At 50.6% G+C, this 23,416-nt stretch overlaps 3 protein-coding genes across 8 annotated transcripts in view; 2 read left to right on the top strand and 1 right to left on the bottom strand.

The window, feature by feature from the left end:
* Nucleotides 1-246: 246 nt before the first annotated feature.
* Nucleotides 247-4,399, top strand: PSMG3 (proteasome assembly chaperone 3). Of its 5 annotated transcripts, none has more exons than XM_066198236.1 (3): nt 247-299; nt 993-1,210; nt 3,242-4,399. In XM_066198236.1, the coding sequence occupies exons 2-3, from the start codon at nt 995-997 to the stop codon at nt 3,392-3,394; spliced, it is 369 nt and encodes a 122-aa protein (XP_066054333.1). In that variant the 5' UTR covers nt 247-299; nt 993-994; the 3' UTR covers nt 3,395-4,399. The 5 variants fall into 5 exon arrangements, with proteins under 5 accessions (XP_066054333.1, XP_066054332.1, XP_066054330.1 ...); XM_066198235.1 differs by having other exon boundaries at nt 258-319; XM_066198233.1 differs by lacking the exon at nt 247-299 and adding an exon at nt 306-433.
* A 1,293-nt stretch (nt 4,400-5,692) lies between these two features.
* TMEM184A (transmembrane protein 184A) lies at nt 5,693-14,589 on the top strand. Its single transcript, XM_066198331.1, has 9 exons — nt 5,693-5,942; nt 8,906-9,130; nt 9,768-9,933; nt 10,754-10,844; nt 10,932-11,007; nt 11,571-11,662; nt 12,057-12,226; nt 12,323-12,520; nt 12,952-14,589. Exons 2-9 carry the CDS (start codon nt 8,906-8,908, stop codon nt 13,200-13,202), a joined length of 1,269 nt encoding a protein of 422 aa, XP_066054428.1. The 5' UTR covers nt 5,693-5,942; the 3' UTR covers nt 13,203-14,589.
* Nucleotides 14,590-17,574: 2,985 nt separating this feature from the next.
* Nucleotides 17,575-23,416, bottom strand: part of MAFK (MAF bZIP transcription factor K) — a 14,296-nt gene continuing 8,454 nt past the window's right edge. For both annotated transcript variants that reach the window (XM_066198294.1, XM_066198295.1), the window contains exon 3: nt 17,575-22,434. In XM_066198294.1, coding sequence (XP_066054391.1) covers nt 22,000-22,434 — 435 coding nt within the window. In that variant the 3' untranslated portion in view covers nt 17,575-21,999. The remainder of the gene's footprint in view (nt 22,435-23,416) is intronic.

The raw sequence follows: 23,416 nt of genomic DNA, 5'->3' as shown, positions 1-23,416 counted from the left end.
TAAAAAGTTGCCTCCTTTACACAAGCCCCTTCTATAAGCAACTTTTATTTAGATGGGAAAGCACGCTCAGGATCTCACAGTGTGGCGTTAACACCCAGCAGTGGGAGCGATCGTATCCCACAGGGAAATGGAGGTAAAAATAAAAACAATCTTCACGGCCCTTCTAGGGCCCCCAGGGTCACCTGGCCCCTCACAGGCCACCCCCTCATGGCGCAGGGGGGGTCCTGCTCTGTGACTCCTCCCCACCTCCCGGCGTGAAACGGGAGAAACCAGACGTGAAGAGCGGAGCGGGGGAAAGGGTTCGTCCCCGGGAGAAGGGGTTCGTCCCCGGGAGAAGGGGCCGGGCGCGGCAGCTCTGCCCGAGCCCGGCGAGGGACCGTGAGAGAAGCGCGGCGGGGCCGGAGATGGCGCCTCCCGCGCGCGAAGGCGGCGGGTAATGGCGGCGGCGCTGAGGGAAGGGGAGGGGACAGGCCGTGAGGGCAGCGGCTACCCTGCGCCATCGCCCCCCGCCGGCTGCGGGAGGGAGGGAAGGAAGGAAGGAAAAGGAAAAGAAAGGCGCCGCTTCCGCCACGGCGGGGCGGGCCTGGGCGGAGAGCGGCGGCGCGGCGGGGCTGGCAAGGGTAGGGGCGGTGAGGGCCGCGGCCCGGCGGGATGGGGGGTGGCTGTCTGCCTGTGTCCCTGTCTCCATCCCTCTCCCAGGAAAAGCCTGGTGGAACCGGGGTGGAAAGCAGGGCTCGAGGTTTCCCCCTCGGTAGCAGCTACCCTCGTTAGCAGGGCCCCTGGCAGAGGCAGCGGGGCCATGCAGGGGCAGTGATGCCATCGCATCAGGATTTCCCAGTCCTCCCCAGTCTGGGCTGGGGGTTTGCACTGAAATTAACTTAAGCGTGGGTATTTAAAATTATGGAAAGGACTCGGTCTTTCTGTAGCCCGTAGCGCATGCTTTTAATCTAACGTTGTCATACTGTTGGTGCCGTTTTGTTCTTTTTTGGAAGCGATGGAAGCGAGTCCCATCGTGACGTCCAAGCAGCGAGAGGAGGTGGTGCACGGGGTGCCGACGGAGGTGGTGTGCACGGCCTTCTCCAACTCGGTCCTCGTGGTGGTCACACAGTACGGCAAGTTGGGGACCATCGTCTACGTGGACCCCAACACCATCGGCGACAACGTGGGCAGGCCCTCGCTCACCACCAAGGTGCTGCTGGGCAAGGATGAGGTGAGAGCGGATGCGAGGCGCAGAGGCAGCGAGGATAAGGGGGAAATGTAGTAGGTGGGGCTGTGCGAGTTGCCAGGGAGGTTGATGAATCACAGCAGTTAAGCAGTGTTTGAACAGTGATAAGATTAATTTTAAAATGAGGAAAGAGGGGCTCATCAGGAAAGTATGTGCGCTCGCTCGCTCGTCTGCTCTTGGACATAAAAGTTTAACTAGCCATCAGTGGTTTGGTGATCTGTTGTTTAGTGTCCTACAGGATATGGATTGCTTCTGCACGTTTATGGAAAGTTTGATAAAGCTCTGTTGATTTAAGGGTTGCAAGATTAAATATGCAGCCATTGATAACCTTTTTGGGTTTCTGTTCCAGTGAGTTTGTTTTCCTTTTCAGGTCTGTTTTCCCACCCCCATCCTCCCCTGTCTGTGCCAGCCCCATAATGGACTTTAGTTGCCCCCTCCCAAGTGTGCCTGCCAGCACCTTCCCTTGATAAAGTTTAATTTGTTTTACTTCAACAAAATGAGGTTTTTATTGAGCATTTCACAAAGCTGGAGAGAAAGCAGAAGCAAATGTGTTTCACAAAGCATCAACCGGTCAAACATTAAAACAGAAAGTTACAGAGCTACAAGATTATGAGGCTTTCCATCAGGGTTGAAGCTATCACATATTACTTGCTAGCTTTAACTAGAAAAGCTATAGCAACACAAGTTCCTGATTCTATCCATGACTTCCCCTTGTGGAGTTTTTTCTCTTGAGTAATAACCTTCCCTTTTTGGATGGGAGATACTTTGCTTTCTCTGCTTTGCTATCTGCTAATGCTGACCGCCTCCACCCCCAAGCTTATTTTGTGTTTTATTTGGAAATGGGAAGTACTATGTTTACTTTATTCCATTCTGTTTTTAAATAATTTTAACTAACTTAACTGACCTAAACTTCAAGAAAACACTTTCATTAGTTTGCTGCTTTGCTGCTTGTTACTGTTAACATCCTTCTTTGGGATGTTGCACACCTCCAAGCAGCAGCTAATACAAAGCAAACTCATCCTTCTGACAGATCCACAACTGTGGGTGTAAATAAAACCTAGGCAAGCTGGGTGGTTTGAAGCTGTGCTGGGTGAGGTTGAGACTGGACATTAGAATACACCTCTTCACCAAGAGGGTGGTCAGACACTGGAACAGGCTTGAGGTGGTTGATGCTCTGAGCCTGTCAGTGTTTAAGAGCCATTTGGACAATCCCCTGAATAATATTTTAACCTGGTCAGCTCTGAGTTGTCAGACAGTTGGTCTAGATGTCGTTGTAGATACTGTCTAAGTGAAATAATCAATGCTGTTCTGATCTATTCTTGTTATAGAAACCTCATGGAAAAGATTATATCCCTTTTTTTGCCTCCTTCAGCCTCACTACTTACTTCTGGTTTTCATTAGTCTATTAAAATAAAAAGTAACATCTCTAACACCAGGCATACAAAAAGTGTGCATATAACACCATTTGGGGGTCTCTAGGAATTACAAAAATAACAGCTTTTTTCCAGGGCTTGTCAGTGGAATGTCCCCTCTTCAGACCAAGTTTTTAAACAAAAAAACTGTACTTGCAAACTTCTTTAGAAACCTGGCTGTGAAGGAAGTAAAGGCATTTGGATCCACCACATTTCATATAATTTAACACTGGTGTCATAGTTCAGGTGGGAGGATTGTGGAAGGAAAGATTCTCCGTACTGAGTTTCCAAGTTTTCCAGACAGTGCTGAACTCAATTCAAGTGCAGCTCCAGTGAAGTTGTTTCAGGCTGGTGTGGGTGGCTGGCACACACACGCGGGACCAAACTCTTCCCTTTTAAACTGATTGAGAAAGTGCTTTCTAAAGTTCTCTGTCCCATGGTTTGCCTTTGCTGACCATGTTGGAATTGCTCAGTAAACATCGACTCAGGCTGAGTCCAGGATCAACAGGTTCTCCACGTCACTCCAGGGCTTTTCCTCTCCTAACTCCTGCAGGAGGACTCTCCCACCTGTAGGAATGTACATCTGTATCCCTTTGCTTTTCAGCCCCTCGTCCATGTTTGTGCCAAAAACCTGGTGGCATTCGTGTCGCAGGAAGCTGGGAACAAACCTGTTCTCCTCGCCATGGCTTTAAAGGACAAGACCGTGGAAGGAATACAGGCTCTACGAGAAGTGATCCGAAGTTGCCAAGTGTGGTGAAGTTTGTGCCATCTGGATTCAAGGAAATGATCTTGAGTCCATGACTCATCACCACCTATTTAAAAAGGACTAAGAAATGAAAATGATGGAATGTCTTTGTGGTGGTTTTGGACGTCCTGAGGAATTTCATGAATTTTTCTCTACTGTGTAGAAGATTTGTGGGTTTTGTTACTGGGACAGGTTTGCAAGTCCATGAAGACAGTGAGACGAGATCAGTTGTCTCAACATAGGAGAAAAGTGCTACTTTTATCATGTTGGGTGGGTCATTTATTTGGGAAAGGGCTCTGCTCTGCGCATGTGTCCAGAGGAGCAGCAGATGCCAAGCTCTGTAGCTGTGCCCTACCACAAAGTGGGAACACCCACTGCTGAGAGAATAAAAGAAACATTGTCAAATCAAATTTTACCTAGTGTTTTTTTGGGTTGGTTTTTTTTTTTTTTTTTGGTTTGGTTTGGTTTTTTGGGGTTTTTTTTTTCTCTGTGAGAATCACTTGAATTGAAATACAAGCACTGATTAAAAAAAAAAAATCAACAGTTGTATAATGGGAAAGATTTTCTTGCCTTTTTTAAGGAAATGAGTCCTAGATGGCTGCTTTGTCCTTATGTCCATTCCTTTCTGGATGTAGTCTGAATTAATTTTCTACTTTGATTTTAAAGAGAGGCAGATAATGATGCTCTGCAAATTTCATGAAAGGTGATGTCAGAATGGAAGACAGAAACCCAAAATAGTGGTGAGAAAGTAATCTCTGCCAATGGATTACATGCTACCAACACATCAGAGAAACAACATCCATGGGCTGATCACCTGCAATGAACATCTGTCTTAGGAGATGTGGGAACAGAGGGTCTGGGGGTTACATAGGGTTGTTTCTGCCAAGTCATTTACAAAAACTGTCAGATTAAGTTGTATGAGCTGATGCAGAGATTAATAGCCAAACTTTTGCCTTTTGCTTGGAAAGCACATTTGTTTTTACCTCTTGTAATAAACAACAAGTAGTAAATTTTTAAGTGAGCTGTTACACACTTTTGTCACTTATGAACTTGACAGCACAGACAGAGGCCAGGTCTTGGATTCTGGGCAGGGAGGAGTTGTGCTAAGACCAGTTGGTACAGCAGAATCAGCACAGAGCCTGTGCCTAACCCATGGTGATCCAGCTGCCAGGTCACTTCTGTTGTTAAAAAAATTCCCCTGAAGTAGAAAAGCAGAAAATGGATTTTGAAAGGACTCTTCTCTGGAGTAAGGGTTATTTACAGCATTTAAAAGGATTATGAGAAATGAAACTCCTTTTTAAAAATACATTCAAACACTGCAGGCTTCCAGCTGCCCTTGACAAGAAACTTCATCTAAAAATAATTTTCAAAACTGTGCTTCCAAGAATCAAAGATTCGCATCTGCCAGAACTATAAATTTTTCCTCTTTTACACTTCCCTTTTTTTTGTCTAGGAAGGCTGAGAGAGGCATGTGGAATTAGTTATTGTCAATCTTGATTTGCTAGTAGGGATTCTCTTCTGACACAAAACTGGTGCTCTCCCTGTGTCCATAGCTTGAGCAGCTTGTGGAAAACATACATGAATAAGCAAATTGGATGGAAATTGCATCTTCCACTGTGGTGATACAGTGGTGATACACCACGTCTGTGCCCCAAAGAGCTGAGTGTTACTACCTAAATGCCAGGCACAAGTTAAGCACCTTCATTTCCTGGCTGTGTATGTGCCACCCGGTCTGCACAGGACGGTGGGTGAGGAAAGGACGTGGAAACCTCTCTGATTTGATGCTCAGAGCCAGGACAGACTTACCTTGCTGCCTTTCTGCGTGCGATAAATTAGAGCACGAGCAATTGGTCCTTCGACTTTGCTCCTCTCTGCTGCACAGTAAACCAAGGGGGAGGCCTGTCCAAACAACAGGCACAAGGTGCCACCAGCTGTCTGCCTTTTAGTCATCGCTCTCCTCCAGGTAGAAATTAATTCCCAGTTGCTGGGAAAGCTGCCTCTGCCACCCAGGCAGAGCTCTTGCCCTTGGCCGCAGGACGTGTGCTGGGTGGGGGGCAGCGGCGTCGGGCAGCGCCGCGGCTTTCCATCCGTGTTTGCTTTGCGGGCGTGGGTGCCGAGCGCGGCGGACTGGAAAGGTAAGTTGGGTAGCTTTTCTGCGGGAGACAAAGCCCGACCTGCTGCTCCGGCTCCCGCGGGGCCCGGGGCGCAGGGAGGGCGCTGGCAGGGTGAGCCGGGCACAGCGAGGGGGTGCTGGTAAGGTAAGCGGGGCGCCAGCGGGGCACAGCAAGGGCCAGTGGAGCGCTAGTGGGACTCGGGGAGCAGCGAGGGCGAGTAAGGTACTGGCAGGGAGAGTGGGACGCTGACGGGGCCCAAGGCGAGTGGGGCACTGGTGGGAACAGCGAGGGTAACTGGGGCAGCCGCAGGGCCCGCGGCCAGCAGGCGGGCAGGGCTGGGACGGTGTCCGGAGGAGGAGTCTCCAGAGGTGCAGGTGGAGGAGGGCACGGGGGATGCAGAGGCAGGAGCACGGCAGCCAGAATCCCTCCCGGAGGAGCCCCAAAGGGTGAGTGGGGGCCCGGGGGGTACACAGCAGCTGGGGGAAACCCCACAAATCAGGGTTGACTCAGCCATTGGTTCTGAGCACCTGTGGAAACCGCTGGGAGGGCAGAGCCTCCTCTAAGAGCCCTTTGCCTGCGTCATCCACTCCTCCAGATGGGCTTCAGGGAGGGCTCGGTGCTGCCCTGCCGCGATTTGTGGCTGTGTGTTGTAGGTCCTTCCTCCTGAGTGGCCTGATGGTGGTGTGGAGAGGCTGGTCTCCCATAAATAACCCGAGAGTCCTGGCTTTATCTGAAAGCAATCAGGAGGAAAGGCATGTCTCCTGCTCTGGTGAGGCTAAGCCTGGATGCTCCCCTCTCCGGGATGTGGATCAGGGATCTCAGAGGCACTGCTGGGGGACTGCGAGGGCTCACCTTTCCCTGTTGATTTGCTTCGCCCCACAGGGGGCTGCCCCCCAGATAGGGATTTGTCCTAGGTGCTGCAGGACACAGGGAGGGATGTGAGCTGGGAGTCAGGCTCTGGCAGCCTGCAGATGGACGGGAATACCTGGCAAGGTGAAAAGCCCCATTTGCAGGTGGCCTGTCTGAACACAAGCTTCACTTCTCAGTTTATCTTCTCAGTTCTCACTTAGCATCTAATATCCCAGGGAGTGTGTGTAACAGGTAGACACAGTTATGGCAGGTACCTGCAAGGTGTCTGAAAACAGACAGATTGGATATGGCTCAGTCCCATCGAGCTGAATTTTGCAGCTGATATTATTCCCGGTGTCTCCTTGCTGCCTTTGTTTTGGAAGCAAATGGCTCTCTAACTGCATTGGATTGCCTGACTACCTTGCACGGCCGGGATCTAATTACCTATGGAGCTGGGAGCCCTGTCTCGGAGCGGCACCGAGGCTTTTGCTCTTAATGACTTGCTCTGCCATGTTCAGAGCGTGACAATGTCGGGGAGGCTGCCAGGACTGGCTGTTGGTGCCACTGTGCTCACACCGGGAAAGTTAATAGGAGATAGGGTATCTTGGGCCAAGCGTCTGTGGCACAGCACTGGGTTGAAAACAGAATAAATGGATCTGTTGAAGAGCACAGCTCTCTGCAATGTCTTGGGGAGTAAGCTGGATCCTTAGAAAAGTGACTAGAAAAGCACAGCTAGAAAGAGTGAGCTTTCAATCCTGCTCTGTCATGATACTCTGGCAGAGGCAAAGCGTGGCCAAATCCAGCCATTTAGCCCCAGCCAGCAGCAGGGCAGCCTCCAGAAAGAGTGAGGAGTGATTGGGGAACGGGGCACAGCCGGACTCTCATCTCCCTCCCTGTGCCACGAGCTATCTCCGTGCTCCTGTTAATGTTTACAAAGGCAGGTCCGGCAGCATCCAAGCCTGTCCAAAGACCAGATCCCGCCCCGGCTTTCCCGGGATCCTTTTTCCTGCTGGCCGGGGCAGGACCACAGGACGGTGGCAGGGAGGAAGAACGCGGCTCCCTGCTGCCCGTGTAACACTATCGGCCGCGCTGTCCCCGCAGCAGCTCCGGCTCCGCTTCCCCGCTCGGGTACTCCGGGGTGAGCTCCTGGGGCCCCGCCAGCTGCCGCCCGGGCATCTCCGCTTACGCGCGACTCCTGCCAGGCGGAGCCGGGCAAAGGTATTTTTAGGGCTGTTGATCTGACACCAGCTGAGTTTCCTCTCCTGTGAGGTTGGGGTTCGGTGACAGGGCAGAATAGGGAGCCGCGGGGTCAGCTCTTCCTTTGGTTTGTTTTCAGTGTTTAATTGGACCGAGGTCATTCCCCACCACTTTTATCTATGGCAGATATTTTTCTGCTTCTCTCTGGTTCATGCTTACAGTTTTACCCCAGGTGATAGTTACTGAGCAGCTAAAATATTTGTTATTAACAGTGCACTGAGAAGCATCTATATTGTTAGAGTTCAGCTTGCAGGTTGTTGGTTTTTTAAACCCTATTGTTATTCTTGGGAAAAAGCAGCTTTCCATAGATTAGCAGAAAAAGAACCCAAACATGGCAGTTTATGCATCTGTTGGCCTTGAGATATGAAGCTGCCCTATAAATAATTGCTTATTATTAGGTCCTTGCTGTCTGGAGCCGCAGGGTACACGGTGTCCATATGCCCAGCCACCCTCTGCACCAGGAATGCTCAGTGCCTTGGGGCAGCCAGCTTCCAGGAGCACACACCGAGCAGGGAGATGCCACAGCAATCCAGCATCCCCAAAGGGCCGCAGCTCTGCCTCTGGCATGGCAGGCTCGCTCCCTTGTGCTTAATTTGGGTGCAGGAGGGACCGCTGGCTGTCCTTCAGGTCTTGGGGTTGGCACTACTGGCACACTGACACCCCCACAATCCCAAAATAGCTGAGTGAAGAGTGTGGGTGACACCAAATGTCTGGTTTCTTAAGCAGCCCCAGGCTTTGCTCCCAGCAGGCCACACATGATGAAAGGAGCCAAATTTAGGGGGGGACCTGGTGTTTTCTGGGCTCCCAAGGAAGATGACACAAGTGTCCTGATGGCTTGTTGGTAAGGGACTCTTTATTATCCTGGGTGAGAGATTGGTTTAACCCCTAAGTCTCTGGTTTCTGATGGAAAAGGGTCCTGAGCCACAAGTATGAACTCACAGGGGCGCAAATATGTACAGATCAATCCCTTTCAAGTGGGAGTTATTCCTGAAAAAGCAAGGACCAAAGCTCAGAAGAAGTGTATCTTTTGGGAGACATGGGAGCTGCATAGACATCCTCAGGGAAAAGAGGGCCTGCTCTTGAAGGATATTTGCATTTTCCTGCTGGGAGAAGCAGACCAAATCATGGCAAAGGGGCTGGTTTGGGTGAGGGACACCCTGGAAAAACCCCGAGGAGGAGCTAAACCTCACAGGAGGTTTGTACATGCTGTGTGGGCTGGGAAATCTGCTGGGACCTTCCCTGTCACCAGCTTACCTCGCTCCTGCCTTCCTGCACCACTCCCCTTTCCTCTCTCTCCCTGCAGATGAGTAATGCCACACGTGCTGTGCCCTCTCCCATGGCACCTGGCACACCGGGGCCTGGCACAGCAGCCAGGCTGGCCTCAGCTCCCCCATTCTCAGCTGTTGCCCTGCTGACAGCTGCCCACAACAACTCCCAGGAGAGCCAGCAGCTTTTCCTGACCACGACAGCAGCGCACGTCATCTCTGGCATTTTTGTGTGGTCAGCACTCATCATCACCTTCCACCAGGTATGGGCTGCAGCAGAGATGGGGCTCAGCACAGGGGCTGACATGAGAGCAAAACTATTGATTGCCCCCAAGTTCATTACAAAACACTCAGCTCCAGATCTTTCTTCCTGTTGCTGCCCAGAGGCGATATCTCTGCTGAGAGGAGCCTGGTGCTGGCAGCTCGTAGGGATGGACTTTGCCCACACTCTCCCCAGGTGGCTGTCAGAGCCAGGAGAGGTTGCAGGGCATTGGCACTGCCCAGAGGCAACACCCAGTGGGGCATTTGGGGTGCACAGCACCAGCTGCCTTGAGGCATACCCTGAGTGGGCATGGTTTAGGGGGCTGTGCAGGTCCGTGTTGCTGAAGGCAGCCCTGGGGCAAGCTGCTGTCTCCAAGCACTGGGATGGGGCTGCACAGGGGAAGGCACATTCCTCATACAGCCCAGAGAAGGAACCTGATTTCCACATGTTTTCATGCAAGGGATTGGCCCAGGGACCAGGATGTGTGTGTTCACTGTGATGGGTCTGTGGTGGAAAGCTGGCAGAGCTCTCACCCCAGAGAGGAGGGTTAACAGAACACTCCTGTGGGCTTGGGGAGCATCTCTAGTCCCCATCCTGACTTGTGGCAGCCACAACTCTGCATGCTGGGCACTTTGCAGATCTACACACACCTGAGGAATTACACCGTCCCCAAAGAGCAGCGCTACATCATCCGCATCCTCTTCATCGTGCCCGTCTATGCCTTCGACTCCTGGCTCAGCCTCCTCCTCCTCGGCAGCCACCAGTACTATGTCTACTTCGACTCAGTGCGTGACTGCTATGAAGGTGAGCACAGCATCTGCTCAGCAGGGAGGCTGAAGGCAAAGCAAGGCTCTCATCCTGCTGACCTGTGTCTCTGGAGCATCTTGGATTGTGAAGTGGCAAATCTCCATCGCTTTCACTTCCCACTCTCCCTTCCTCCGTGCCGAAGTTTTCCCCTTCCTTCTCTGTCGGCAGCAGGGAGGGGATGCCCCACAGGCAAACACGAGCTGGTGCCTTTCAGATACAGGCTTGGAGGCACCCCAGCACCATGATCCCGGGAAAGAGGTTTTCCTGCTGCCTGTGGGTAGAAGTGCAGCTTCTCTAAAACACGAGGCAGATGTACCCAAGAAATTGGGGAGCTGGGGTGTGTTGAAGTGCAAGGGAAACTTGTCAGGATTAAGGCTGTTTTTCTACCTTGTTCCTCTCTTCCTCAGGAACTAAGTTGTGTGGGGATTCGCATTCCTTCAGGTTTGGAGTATATGAAAAGTATGTGGTGGGGATGTCCAAGAAAACTGTTGAGGACCCACTTCTTGCTGGCCACCAGCTACTTGTGCTGCCCCTGAGCAATTTTGAGGTACTTCCATGCAGGTGGTCACTGTGTGTGCCCAGAGGAGCTGCTGTGTCTGTAATGAACTTTGTGCCCATTGTGTCTGACTCCACTTGGAAGTCAGATGGATTTGACCTGCTGCTCCTCTCACTGGGCTCCCACCCACCTGCATCCCAAATCGTGATGCAGTGCCAGGTTGGATAAGGAAACACCTGAGCAGGAAGGAATGTGAGATGAAACAACCTCTTCCAGGACTTCCATCAGTTCTGCTGATCATGTCTGCCCTTGCCTTGGCAGCTTTTGTGATTTACAGCTTCCTGAGCCTGTGCTTCGAGTACCTCGGAGGGGAGAGCACCATCATGACAGAGATCCGAGGGAAGCCCATTGCGTAAGTCCCAGCATCCTGTGAGTTCCTTCTCCACCCACTTTCCCCACCCAGCACCTCCAATGTCATCCCCTCGCCTTCTGCTTTCAGGTCCAGCTGCTTTTATGGGACCTGCTGCCTTCAGGGTATGTCCTACTCCATCGGGTTCCTGCGCTTCTGCAAACAGGTGGGTACCCGATGGGGAGCATCGACTGCACTTCCCTCAGATGAGGGCTCTCTGGGTGGCAGGTTCCTTCCCCACTGCCCTGCCAGGGCAGCTTAGGTTCATTATTCTCTTAAGATGCTGGATTTGGAGGCTTTTTTCCTCTGAGGGAGGCAGGTCACCAGCTCACTGGCAGCTGGCCAGCAGCAAGGCTGCTCGCTGTCCTTGCCTCTGACTCACTGCTGAGTCAGGGTCTCCTCCCACTGCAGAGCTCAGATTGCCATCTCTGTCCAGTCCCAGGTTAGCCTGGATGCTGTCTCACTCTCCGGCACTGCACTGTGGGCTGAATCCTGTCACCCGTCTGTCCCCAAGCCCTCTGATCCCCCACCTTGGACTGGCTATGCTGCCTTTTGGGAGCTGCCTTCTGGAAGCCCCACTCCCTCACATCTGCAGACCCTTTGCTGGTTCATATTTCACCCCACAGCACTGCTCTCTCCTCTGTGTGTGTGCCCCTGGAGCAGAGGGGTGGGATGTGGGGAGTGGGATGTCCTGCTGCCCGTGGTACACCGTGTCTCTCCCCTGTGCAGGCCACACTGCAGTTCTGCATTGTGAAACCCCTCATGGCAATCGTCACCATCATCCTGCAGGCGTTCGGGAAGTACCACGATGGAGACTTCAAGTGAGGATGCTGGGTGGGGCTGGGGGGGGTGAATGGGAGAGGATGGATCCCTGCCACATCACCAGTGTGTCCTGCCAGTCTCCCCAGGAAGCTGCTGCATGCAAAGTGAGCACTGTGAGCCCAAAGTGACGGGGAATGGAGACTCACTAACCCCAAGCAATAAAGGGACAAAATTCCTGTGAGCCATAATAAATAAAATAATAAGTAAAAAGAAGCCCCACCAACAGAGGAGAAGCTGCTCTACCTCTGCCCTCCTCCCCCTCCTGGGCTGTGTTCTCCTCCACAGCAAAGCTATGCACTCTCCCCTTCCCCCTTTGATCTCTCTTTGCTCCCAGCTGCACTTGCTTTGCTCCCCGCAGCCCAGGGTAGCAGCTCTCTCTCTCTCTGCCCACAGTGTCCACAGTGGATACCTCTACATCACCATCATCTACAACTTCTCTGTCAGCCTGGCTCTTTATGCCCTTTTCCTCTTCTACTTTGCCACCATGGACCTGCTGCGCCCGTTTGAGCCGGTCCTCAAGTTCATCACCATCAAGGCCGTCATCTTCCTCTCCTTCTGGCAAGGTGGGTCCCACCATGGACACCCAGCACTTCTCCCACAGCCCCACCTGGATCAGGGGTGCAGGAGCAGAACTGATTCCTCTCCCTTCCCCTGCACAGGGACACTGCTGGCAGTCCTGGAGAAATGTGGGGTGATCCCTGAAGTTCAGATCATTGATGGGAAGGAGGTGGGAGCTGGGACAGTGGCTGCTGGCTACCAGAACTTCATCATCTGCATTGAAATGTTCTTTGCCTCCATTGCCCTGCGCTACGCATTCACCTGCCAGGTGTACAGGGAGAAGAAAGAAAACTCAACAGGTAACTCTTCCTCACTTCTTCCTTTCTTCAATGACTAAGGAAAGAGGAAACCTCCCTTATTTTATTAGTATCCCATTACCAATGGGATGCTTAAGGCTACAAGAGGAATTTCTTTATCCTGTGCTCCGTGCATTCCTTCTCCCTCTTCCCTCATGACACCCACAAGCTAAAACAAGGGGGCAGGGAAGGAGACCTTGGTGTGACTGGGCAGGATTAGGGGATGGTGGTATTACCCACATGCTGTTGGAGAGGATCTGTCCTCTTTGGAACATGGAGCTGGGATTGCCTTCCTTCTCTTTGGAACTGTAAGCTGGCATGGCCCACAATGAGCTCCACAATGATCTTGAATTTCTAAGGAAAAGTGTCTTGGATCACTTGGGCTCATTGACTGTCCACCATCCCTTCACCCTCCTGCTCTCCCTGTTTTGCAGCAAACCTCGCCCCGATGCAGAGCATCTCGAGTGGGCTGAAGGAGACCATCAGCCCCCAGGACATTGTGCAGGATGCCATCCACAACTTCTCACCCACGTACCAGCAGTACACCCAGCAGTCGATGCAGGAGGCAGAGCACAAAGCGCCGGGGGAGAACAGGCACATGGCCGCCAAGATAGATGGACAGAGCAGCAGGAAGAGCAAAAACATTGAAAAGAGGATGCTAATTCTGTCAGATGAGGAGCTGTAGGAGGTATCAGAAGAGACACTGACACTGAAGAGGTTTTAACCCATGCAAAGGGCAGGTGTCTTGAGGCTGAGACAGCCTGGGCTAATCAGAGTACTGAGAAGTCAGGAACTCTTTCCAAAAAGCCAGTCTCTCAGAGGGAAGATGCAATAACCCAGAAAAGGTTAAGTCAAATAGTGTCAGCTTCTGCTGTCATGGATGGAGCCGTGTTGGACCCTATGTTGCAGCCTGGGCTTTGCTGCCCCACTGTCTCTCTGCCAGCCCTGTGCCAATGCTGGGGGATGCCAGGCAGCGAGGGGAGCCAGAGTGCAGGAGAGACCAGCTGCCCTCGCCCTCCTCTTACCTCCATGCAGTGCTGAGGCCTGAGAGAAATGCTTTTCTCAGCACAGTTCTGCTCTAGTTTCTCCCAATTTGAGTAAAAAATGATCTCTAAGGGCTCCGTGGAGAAAAACAGCCCAGGAAGGTGACTTCACTTCACCTCAAAACCCGGTAAAGGTTGAAAGACGTCATTCCTTATTTTTACATCTTTCCCCCTCTCCTTCTCACAGCAAAGCTTATAGAGGTATGCAAAAGACCTTTACCATGGAGAAAGAGTAAGTCATCCTCTTCTCCCTCCAGATGTGGATGCAGCTGTCCAAGTAACTCCCCCGGGAGTGTGGCAGGACCTCACTGGGACTAACCAGAGGTCTGCAGCTGCATTTCTGAGAGCTGCCAGTGACAGAAGTGCTTGTTTATGTCTAAACCCGTTTATCTCTGAACAGATCAGAAGTTAAAAGGGATTCCAGCTTCCTTATCAGAATCTTTATTAGGGAACCAGACTGTGACTGGTGGTGGTAGGAATTCACTTACTGAGAACTGTCTGTTCCTCCTAACCCTTCACTACTCCCCATCCCTGGGCTTTGCCTGACCTGTGGGAAGGCAAGCAGGAGCTGAGCCCAGCTGGGTGACCATGGTGAGGAGAGAGAAGTGCTGAAGGATGTTGCCGTATCTTGGCTGGGGCAAGACCACAGGCAAGGGAAGACTTTATGGAGGGATGCTCCTCATATCAGTGATGGCAAGCTCACATCCTTTTGTTAGGACTTCTCCTTTCTTCCCTAATTTTTAGTCCAATTTCTATTCTCCTGTTAATGAGGTGATCCCTGGGAATTAACTTAGGCACTGGTTGGGCTGTTGTCTGGGATGGTAGCTGGCTAGTGGAAGGATGAAGGCAAATCTACAGCCTCAGATTTGCAGTCATGTGAGAAACAAACCAGTGGATAAGGCTTGGAGCCCTTTTAAACACAAATCATAGAATTTGGATCTTTTTATTCCCTGCTCTTAAGCTGCAAAATGTAAATCACAACAGAAAATTATTTATTTCTTTTTCTAATAAACAGCAGTTTCTAGCACAGAGCAAGCGAGCGTTTTCACTGAGCTCAGCAAGCAAAGCCCACGATCTGCCTGTTCCTGCTATAATGCTGATGCTCTTAAGCTTAACGTCCTCCCTGCCCCTCAATGCTGGCCCAGCAGAAATACCTGCACACGCAGCATCCTGCACATTTTGGCATTCCTACAGGATTTGTGCTCATCTTTTTGACTCCACAAAGAACGTGCGTGTCTCTCGCTTCCTCTCTTTGCAGAGCACTTCTTCCAACCCTCGCCCAAGCTGTGGATGCAGTGGTTCAGAGGTGCTGGATCCGGTTTAGATAAGCTAAGCCCAGAGTCCAACACCAACAAGACAAGCTCTATTTATTATTATTGCTGGAGAAATCTTACCGTGCTACAACCCAGACTCCACATGAGCAACCTATAGTTCAGCCAGCCCTGCAAGTCCCTCTGGTCCAAAGGAGCACTGCTTGTATCTATCTGCTCAGCCAGTGAGACTGTGGCCACTTCTGCAATAAGGTCCATAAACAAGAGCCAGATGCTCTGCACATCCAGGCATTCATCCAGGATCCTGCACATCCTGGGAGCAAGACTGTCCTGCATAGAAAGTGCAGCCTCAGTACTCAGGGGCAAGGCTGCTCGGCTTTGTAATGCAGCCAGCACTGAAGCAGGGACATCTCAGCTGAACATCTTGGTCTTCACCCCTCTGGGAGCAGGCAGCCACAGCTGCAGGAACAGAGGCTGCTCTGGCTCCTGGGGCGAGGACAGACTGCAAAGGTGATGATGGCACATCTGCTGGCGCACTCGCAGACGCTGAGATAAAGACTTGCACAAGAACACAGCAAGAACTGTGGTTGTACTTCATTGCACAAATGATCGACTCCGGTGCATAATGGGCTGCCTCCATTGCTCTGCCAGCAGGTGCAATTCCCACTGCAGACAATAACATTTGCCTATTTATGTCAAGCCCTGATTACTGTATTATATGTAAAACAGATCTTTCTTGCAAGCCAAACAAGGAAGGGAGAAGAAAAAAAAAAAAGTCAGCTGTGACTCATGCAAGTCAGCAGTGTGATACCAGCCTGAAGGAGCCGTGCTGGGCTGGACACCAGCTGGCTGCCGCGATGGCAACAGCAGGCACCCTCCCTGCTCCAGCCGGCGCGAGCTGGGCCTCCTGCTCGTCCGTCTTCTTGGAGAGGGGAGAGAGGCAAGAGCTGATGGCTCAGGCTGGGTGCTGTCACTGCCCTCAAACCCTTAAGCTGTCAAAAGGCATCCACGGGGAATGGAAATGCCAGCAGTGTTGTAGGCTGGACACGGTCTCCTCTAACACGTCTCCTCCACCTCCGCAACAAGGACACGGGGAAAGCTGGCGGCGAGCACACGGGTGACCTACACAGGAGCCTGCTGTGCCTGGAGCCACGCCAGCAGGCAGCCCGGGAGGAACAGGCGTCTCTCACTGCCAGCAGCAGGCTCCGGTGGTCGGCAGATTTGTTTTCCCGTTGTCACTTGTCCTCGGGCTTTCCCCAAGGACAAGGCTGAGCTGCAGCTATCGGATCTCCTGGTGCTTTTTGGGCTTGGATCAGGCAGGTTTACACCCCACTCATGGCAGGGATGATTGTCACAGGGCACACCCTACCACTACACCTGCAGGAGCTCAGGATGACCTGCCTAAAAGCCGAAGGGAAGGAAGGCATCCGCTGGCACCACAGCAGAGGCAGCTCTCACGCATGGCTGCTCGCTGCACAGCACCTAGTTAGAGATAGACACTTCTTTTTTTTGGGTGCTAGCACTCACCAAGTCCCTGGGCCCAGCTGCTGACAGGCACCGGACTGCCAGACATGCGGCAGAGAGCAGGATTTGTGCTTTTACCACGCTGTTCACAGAGACCTTCTATGCTCCTCCCCTGTGCACGGTGAACACCGAGTTTCCTTTCACTTCTGAACCTTCACTTGGCCCATCCCTGATACCCTTTTCCTCCTGAACTTATCCTCCTCCATCCCTCCAAGGGTCACACTGGCACACCTCCCTGTCCCCTCCACTGTCCTCGCTGCAGTGACTCCAGGCAGGAGCCAAAGGAGCTGATCATGCTGTTTTTGCTCAGCGCAGACTGCCATCAGCCCCAGGCTTCATCCACATGCCTGCTCAGCCAAGCCTGCCTGGCCCCACCTAATGACCATCCATTACCTGCTGACACACAAAGCCTTTCAGCCCTGCTCCTCTCCACTTTGCCCTACCTCTTAATTCCAGCTTTGGCCAACACACCCATCTATCTCCAGCCTACTGCCTCAACACAGGCCAAGTGTTTTACCCCCTTCAGCTGTTCCCTCAAGAAACTCGACCACTCGAAATAGGGAATTAAAGCCAACACAACCCCTGAAAGCTCACTGGCACAAGGTACCACCTTTTGAAAAGCCCCAACAGGGAAAAGCAAAAAGATGAAGTATTTATGTAAGGGGTTAAAGCAGTTTATTCACAAGAAGTCACACACGGAAACCATGAAGGGATATTTCACAACCCAAAGGAAGAGAGAGGAGTGTCTCTCTCTAGCACTTCAAGACAGGTCACAGTGTCTCCAAGCCACAAGTGGCTTTGCTCAGCATCACAACTGCAGGCAGGTGCCTGCTGAGCTGTCAGTCCTGCTTGTGCTAACACAGACACCCACTGATTGTGCACAAAGACAGAGCCCCTGCGTTAGGAACAAATACACACTGAGCATGGGATGGACCTGAGAAACAGCTCGGACAAGAGCTATCCCTGGAGCACATTCCAAGTGTTCCAAGAAAGCACCACAGCAAGGCTGAAATGGGCTCCAGGAGGCTGGGTCAGATGATTGCCAAAGCCCAAGCTGCCATCCCACTCGCCTTAGCCCAGCCTGCCTCCAAAAAACACATCGCTCACCGCAGCACCACTGCCAGCCGGGTGCTGCACTGGGGACAGGCAGCAAAAAAACCCGAGGAAAACACTCCACTGAAGATCAATTCAGGCTCCAAAACGCTGACCATAGACCAGGGCAAGTCTGAAACCAGAAAATGCTTTATTGGAAAGGTACAAAAAAACCAGTCACTGCAGCTAAATTTACAGCAATAAATTACGTTGTGGCTGTCAAGAGAAGTAATGGACACATACACAGGGCTATTCGCCTTACAAACAGGAATCCACATTGCTTGGTATATCAATAATTTATTTTATAATAAAAAAGCAGCACAAAAATAAATATTGAAATGAAATTACTGAGTAACCACAGAGGATAGAATGAGCTGGTGATAAAAAACAACTTAAAACAGAAGACTTCTATCATTAAAAAAATGAAAGCAAGTATCCACCATCTACAGAAACACCCCAGCAGACTGAAATACAGACGAAGGAAAACAAATCCACATTACAAAAGTTTTTCGGTTTTGTTTTGTTTCTTTTTTTTTTCCTTTCCCCCCCCTTTTTTTCTTTTTTTTTCTTTTTTTTTCTTTTTTTTAAATAAAAACAATCATGACAATGAAGTTTAAATGATTCGAGAGAGAAAAAAAAAACTGCCACCTTCTCCTCCTCCCCGGGTCTGAGCCATCCCGTGGCACAGCTTGTCTCTGCCCCAGCCCAGTGCCTTGTCCCTCCCTGCCGTGGCACCCAGGTCTCTGCACTTTTCAGTCTCCTCCCAGCAGAGTTGGGCAGGAGCAGAGACGCTGCCTTGTTTCAAAGGGATCTGGAGCTGCCCTGGAGGGAAAGGTTCCCCAACTCCCGACAGAGAGCACAGCAAACATGTCTATGAGAACAGAGGTGTCCCTTCCCGGTCCCTGCGTGACGCTTTCGTCTTCTCCTGCCTTCCCGCCCAGCCCTCGGTTCACACTGCGAATGGGGAGCAACCAAAGAAAGGCCAGGCCCAGGGGAGAGGATCCCAGCACCCAAAACTGAGAGCCCCCACTCCTCCTCAGCAGGCTCAGGGGGACAAACTAAGAGGGGCAGAGAAGGGAGCCCCGGCATCCAAAGTACTGCAGCAGAGGGACGCGCGGGAGGGGCGGCTGCGGGGACGCGTCCCACGTCACCAGCTCCCCACGCCACGCTCGCCCTGGGTGTCAGGCTGGCAAGTGCAGGACGGAGAGAAAAAAGAAAAAAAACCACAACAAAACAAAACAAAATAATAAAACACAACAGAAACAAACCGAACCTCAGAGGAATGCAACGCGACAACCCCAAGCTGGAGGGCCCTCCAGGGAGGAGGGTGGAGGAGCTGGGTCTCCAACGCGATCAACAGCTTTCGGGTCATTCCTCCCTCCACGTTACCTTGCAATTCTGATCCCTCTGTGGAAGTTTAGCCAGGACATTTCATTCCCCTCCAGGTCACCACCCAGGGAGCCCTGGACTGGCAATTTCTTTTAATAAAGATTTACAGTATCAAACTTGGAAAAAAAATTATTTTTTTTTCTTTTTTACGAAAAATCTGTACGATAAAATGTATATAATTATATATTTATATATATATTTCTCTCTCTTTAAATATTTCCACGTGGTCCTTATGGATATCCAATATGGATTACCTACCATGGCTATGGTATCAACAGCTTTAACAACACCCAGGCCTCTTGTTCTTTATCGAGTGACCAGAGATTTAAGTGCCTACCAGCACTAAACTAGCAATCACTTGGACAAGCCTTTGGCACCCTTCCAAGAACTGGAAAAAAAAGAAATACTTGGCCACAAGGGAAGTGCCACATAAAGATATGTTTCTCAACTCATTCCAACAGCAAGAAGACCCCAGGAACAAAGTTCGACCTCCGTCCCCTTCAGTGAGACAGGTCTGATTTCCCCGGAGGGGTGTCAAGGGCAGCCAGAGGGTGTTCCTATCTAGCCAGGAATGTTACGGAGCTCTGGAGCTGTTTAAAAGACTGGAAGCATTTGGGCATTTTCAAGTCAACTGGCCTTTTTCATTAAAGTTTTCATTTAAAGCCCCAACAGTGCCAGGAGTCTCCATTTTGCCTGTTTTTGGAGGCACCTGTAAGGTCTGGGAAAGTGTCCAATGTCTGTGAGCTGGAGAACATGAGAGGACCAGGAAATGACCATAACATCTTTCTCTTCCTCAGCTTCTGCTGTGGGAGTCAATAACTGGTACTGATACACAGGACATCAATCTGCCTGTTTGGAGATAGGGAGGGAATGGAGGAGAAATGAGGTAACACTAAGTGTCATCCAAACTCTACGTGTTGGAAAATCACTTGAAGGAAACTCCCTGCTCCCCTCCAAAACACGTGGATCTGGCAGGGGGAACGAGCCTTCAGGAAGCATTTCACTGACACCCTTTCTGGCTCAGTAAGGTCACGGATGTGGATGTTGGGGACTGAATGAGAACCAAGTCTGAGGTTTCTCTTTTCATTAACCTATTTCACAAAGGATCCTCCTGGGAAATCCAGAGACTCCGATGACAAGGTGAAAAAAAAAAGAAAAAGCAAGCTAACAACTTCTTCCAAAGACAAGTAGGGCTTCACTAAATTTCTACCAACTTACTGCTATTCAAGGCAAGACAAAGCCTCAAACAACAAATTATACTGGGTGTCAGATGCCAGTTCACTGTCCTCTTTCCAACAATGGTAGCACTTGATTATTCTCTTTCAGTCCAAACCACTTATGAATTCTCCGTGATCTTTGTTTTCTGTTTGGGAGCCCAAATTCTCTGAGCTCTTCTCCTCATCTTAAACCTCAGCAATCTCATTCTATTCTCACCTGCGTGAAAACAGGCATCGTCCATTCCACAAGTCTCTGACCTGCCCTACAAAACACACAATCCCTTTTCTTTCCTACTTCAAGAAGAAAAAAAAACAACAACAAAACACACGAACACCAACATAGCTATTTTTTTTACAGTGACCTGGAAACATTCATTGTTTCATCACTGCTGCGTGACAGCAGAACCTCTCCTTTCAGCTTCCCAAATCCTGCCCACTGCCAAGCCAGAAATCCCTCTCCCAAACCACTGCTCAGAGCCAAACAAACGACTTCTCAATCCCAATTCTTCTGTCCCCTACACGCACATTGATTTTCCATCCTGCCCTCCGTGCGCCTCTTGGGATAACTCACCCACTTGCAAGAGAAAGCATCAAGTTTCAGGGTCACATTCACACAGGTTGTCTGAACACTGAGGGTTGATCACTGTACTCTTTGGATCCCAAATTCAGCATCCAATGTGCAATGGAGAGGGAAAGACTCTTCCAAGCTCGCATCTGACCTCCCCATAGCCCTTCTCTGATCGCCAAGAACTGGTGAGCGCAGCTCTCCAGCTAAGGATGCTCACTGCTAACATACCAATGCTTTTGTCAAAGAGGAGACACTGAACTTCTCTCCTCCTGGCTGAATGCTATTGCCCTCTAGTTACACTTCAGTGCTTTAGAAACATCCTTCCGAAATGCTCTGCACAAACCCCTTCTCGTAGTGCTGATCCCAGCAGAACTGTCCTACCTTCTCTCACAGCCAATTCTGCCTCCACCAATAATACGTGCAGCATTTTTCCTCCTCATCTCCCCTTCTCCTCCCCATCATGCTGATCTTCACAGCATTTACTGTGCCTCCTTCCCTTCAGCTTCAGGTAACCCAGGAAAAAAAAGCTGCTACTTCAAGATTGCGGATCATTTGGAAGAAATAAACTGCATAAATATACCCAATTCACAGGCACACCTTTGGGAAGGAGCTATCAGGAAACTTGGGCTTGGAATAAAGAAGGCTGCAATGTAGTTTTTTTACAGGCCACACAGGTAATGGGGCATATTAAAATATGTAAAATATATATTTTTCCATATTTTAACAGCATGAATTGAAAACAAAAGGTTATTCTGAATGGGTGTGGTCAGACCCAAGCATTTATCTCCATCATCCTCCCACTCCCATCCACTCTTAGCAGGCTGAAATCAAACCCAAAAAGCCTGTATTCCTGCCCTCACAACATCAAATGGAAGTGGGGAAGGTAGGGGAGATCCTTCTTACAAGGAGTAGGAGGCCACTAAAGGAAACTTTTTCCCATACATTCATCTCACATGATGATCTCTACGGTCCGTATGTTTCCTGGCTCTTGAGCATCATTCACGAAGACTCCGGAGGCTCCTCAGGTATCTTCTCCCAGCTGGAAAGCTGCCCACAGCTGAGAGGGGTTTGTGGAGGCAGAGGGAAGGAGGAAGCAGATCTTGCAATTTGTACTGCATACAGAGCTCAAATCCTGGACACGAGAGGTTGATGGAGCCACTGAGTCCAGAGAGAAGCAGCCAGTTAAGTTCCCTTTGTAGGAACCCTTTGGGTTTGTTTGTTTTTCTCTTTTCTTTTTTTATTTTCTTCTGGTTTTTTGCACTTTTGGAAGAGACTTCTTAAAATGCCAATTCTTGACGTGACCAAGGACTCCGGAACAATGCATAAGAGCCTTATCCCCTCCCCGCTGAAAGGCTGCTAGTTCCCCCCACCGAGGGCACTAGGAGGCTGCTGAAAACGGCACAGAACTGGATGAGATTTCGGCTGATTTCACGATGGTGATGACACTGGTGGTGGCAACTTTGGTCGGGGTAATAGGCCCTCGCGCCACAGTACGAGCAAAGGTCTGGAGTGCTTCGTACTTGGAGCGCAAGGCATCCAGCTCTAGCTTCATGCTGCTGTTTTCTCTGGCCAGCTTCTCCACCTCTTGCTGCAGCTCAACCCGCTGCCTCTCGAGCTCCTCTTTCTGAGTCACACGCTTGATGCGGCAGCTGGCAGCGTAGCCCCGGTTCTTCAGCGTGCGCCTCCGCTGCTTCAGACGGATGACCTCCTCTTTGGTGAGACCCCTCAGGTGCTGGTTCAGCTCCCGTACGGACATTGACACGAGTTCATCATCACTCAGCACTGGGGCATTCTCTCCTGACTCCTCCTTTACCTGCAAATACCAACAGCACAGGGGTAGCAGCAACCCAACGTGAGCGGACGCTCTGGGCAGCAGAAGGAGGAAAGGCCACCACCCCTCAGCAATGTGACATCCCTACCTGGAAAACACCCCTGATGTGCCGTGGAGAGCACAAGCTCCACTAAAACACCTGGGTTAAACATTGCAGAGATCTGAGTACTGTACTTGTCTGGGTTTGGGTCACCCTCTTAGGTCAGACAAGGCAGTGATCTTTACATACCCAATGTGAACCCAAGAGCAAGATTTTCAAGGGGATATGTAAAGGCAACTGAAGCATTATTTTTGTGAAGTCCTTTGTCAGGACCTGGAATTCATAATGAATGCTAAAGATGACACCTTTTCCCAGCATTATGCTGGGACACCAGTGCAGCATCTCAAAAGCAGAATAGCTGCTTCTGTGCAGGGCTTAATTCAACATTTTGTGGCTTTTCGTTGAAGATTGCTCATTTCAGTAGTGAACGAAACCAACCATGCTTGGCTTCAAGGACAGCCTGATTTGGTTTTGCTGGGGCACAGCACGTAGTAACTGAAGTTACATGAGAAAACTACCAAGGCCTTGCCCTTTCCTCAAGCGCATTTGCCACTACGGTTATTTTCAGAATCACTGAATTGTTTAGGCTGAAGAAGATCTTCAATGTCACTGAAACTTTTAACAACTTTTAAGACACCATCCATCCTTTTGTCTTTTCAGAGACTGCAGGACATATGGAATGAAGAGCCAAAACATTAGACAGAAATTTCAACAACACATGAACAGCCCAGGCACAGACCACCATCAAGCTGGTAAGTCCGAGGCACTTATTGTCTCATGGGACTGGGAGACACCAGCTGAACAAGTCCCTTCCCCAGTGCCTCCTAGTCCTGACAGTAAAAGTACTTCATTGCCAAGACTGGGAGCACTTCAGGATGCTACCAATACCTCAGAAGTCTCTTGGATAGCTGCTGGGATATACCA

The sequence above is a fragment of the Chamaea fasciata genome, unplaced genomic scaffold, assembly GCF_029207755.1.
Source record: "Chamaea fasciata isolate MVZ Bird 193981 ecotype frontalis unplaced genomic scaffold, bChaFas1.0.hap1 SCAF_16, whole genome shotgun sequence".
In the NCBI taxonomy this organism is placed as follows: domain Eukaryota; kingdom Metazoa; phylum Chordata; class Aves; order Passeriformes; family Sylviidae; genus Chamaea; species Chamaea fasciata.
The sequence above is the reverse complement of the archived record's forward strand: the minus strand, read 5'-3'. Positions and strand labels throughout refer to the sequence as shown.

What these genes read in the sequence shown, in the direction of transcription:
- PSMG3 (XM_066198236.1), top strand. Translation starts at nt 995, where the DNA reads ATGGAAGCGAGTCCCATCGTGACGTCCAAGCAGCGAGAGGAGGTGGTG. An exon ending in TGCTGCTGGGCAAGGATGAG is followed by an intron (nt 1,211 to 3,241) that starts GTGAGAGCGGAT and finishes TTTGCTTTTCAG; the next exon opens with CCCCTCGTCCATGTTTGTGC.
- TMEM184A (XM_066198331.1), top strand. Translation starts at nt 8,906, where the DNA reads ATGAGTAATGCCACACGTGCTGTGCCCTCTCCCATGGCACCTGGCACA. An exon ending in AGTGCGTGACTGCTATGAAG is followed by an intron (nt 9,934 to 10,753) that starts GTGAGCACAGCA and finishes TTGCCTTGGCAG; the next exon opens with CTTTTGTGATTTACAGCTTC. An exon ending in ATCCGAGGGAAGCCCATTGC is followed by an intron (nt 10,845 to 10,931) that starts GTAAGTCCCAGC and finishes TTCTGCTTTCAG; the next exon opens with GTCCAGCTGCTTTTATGGGA.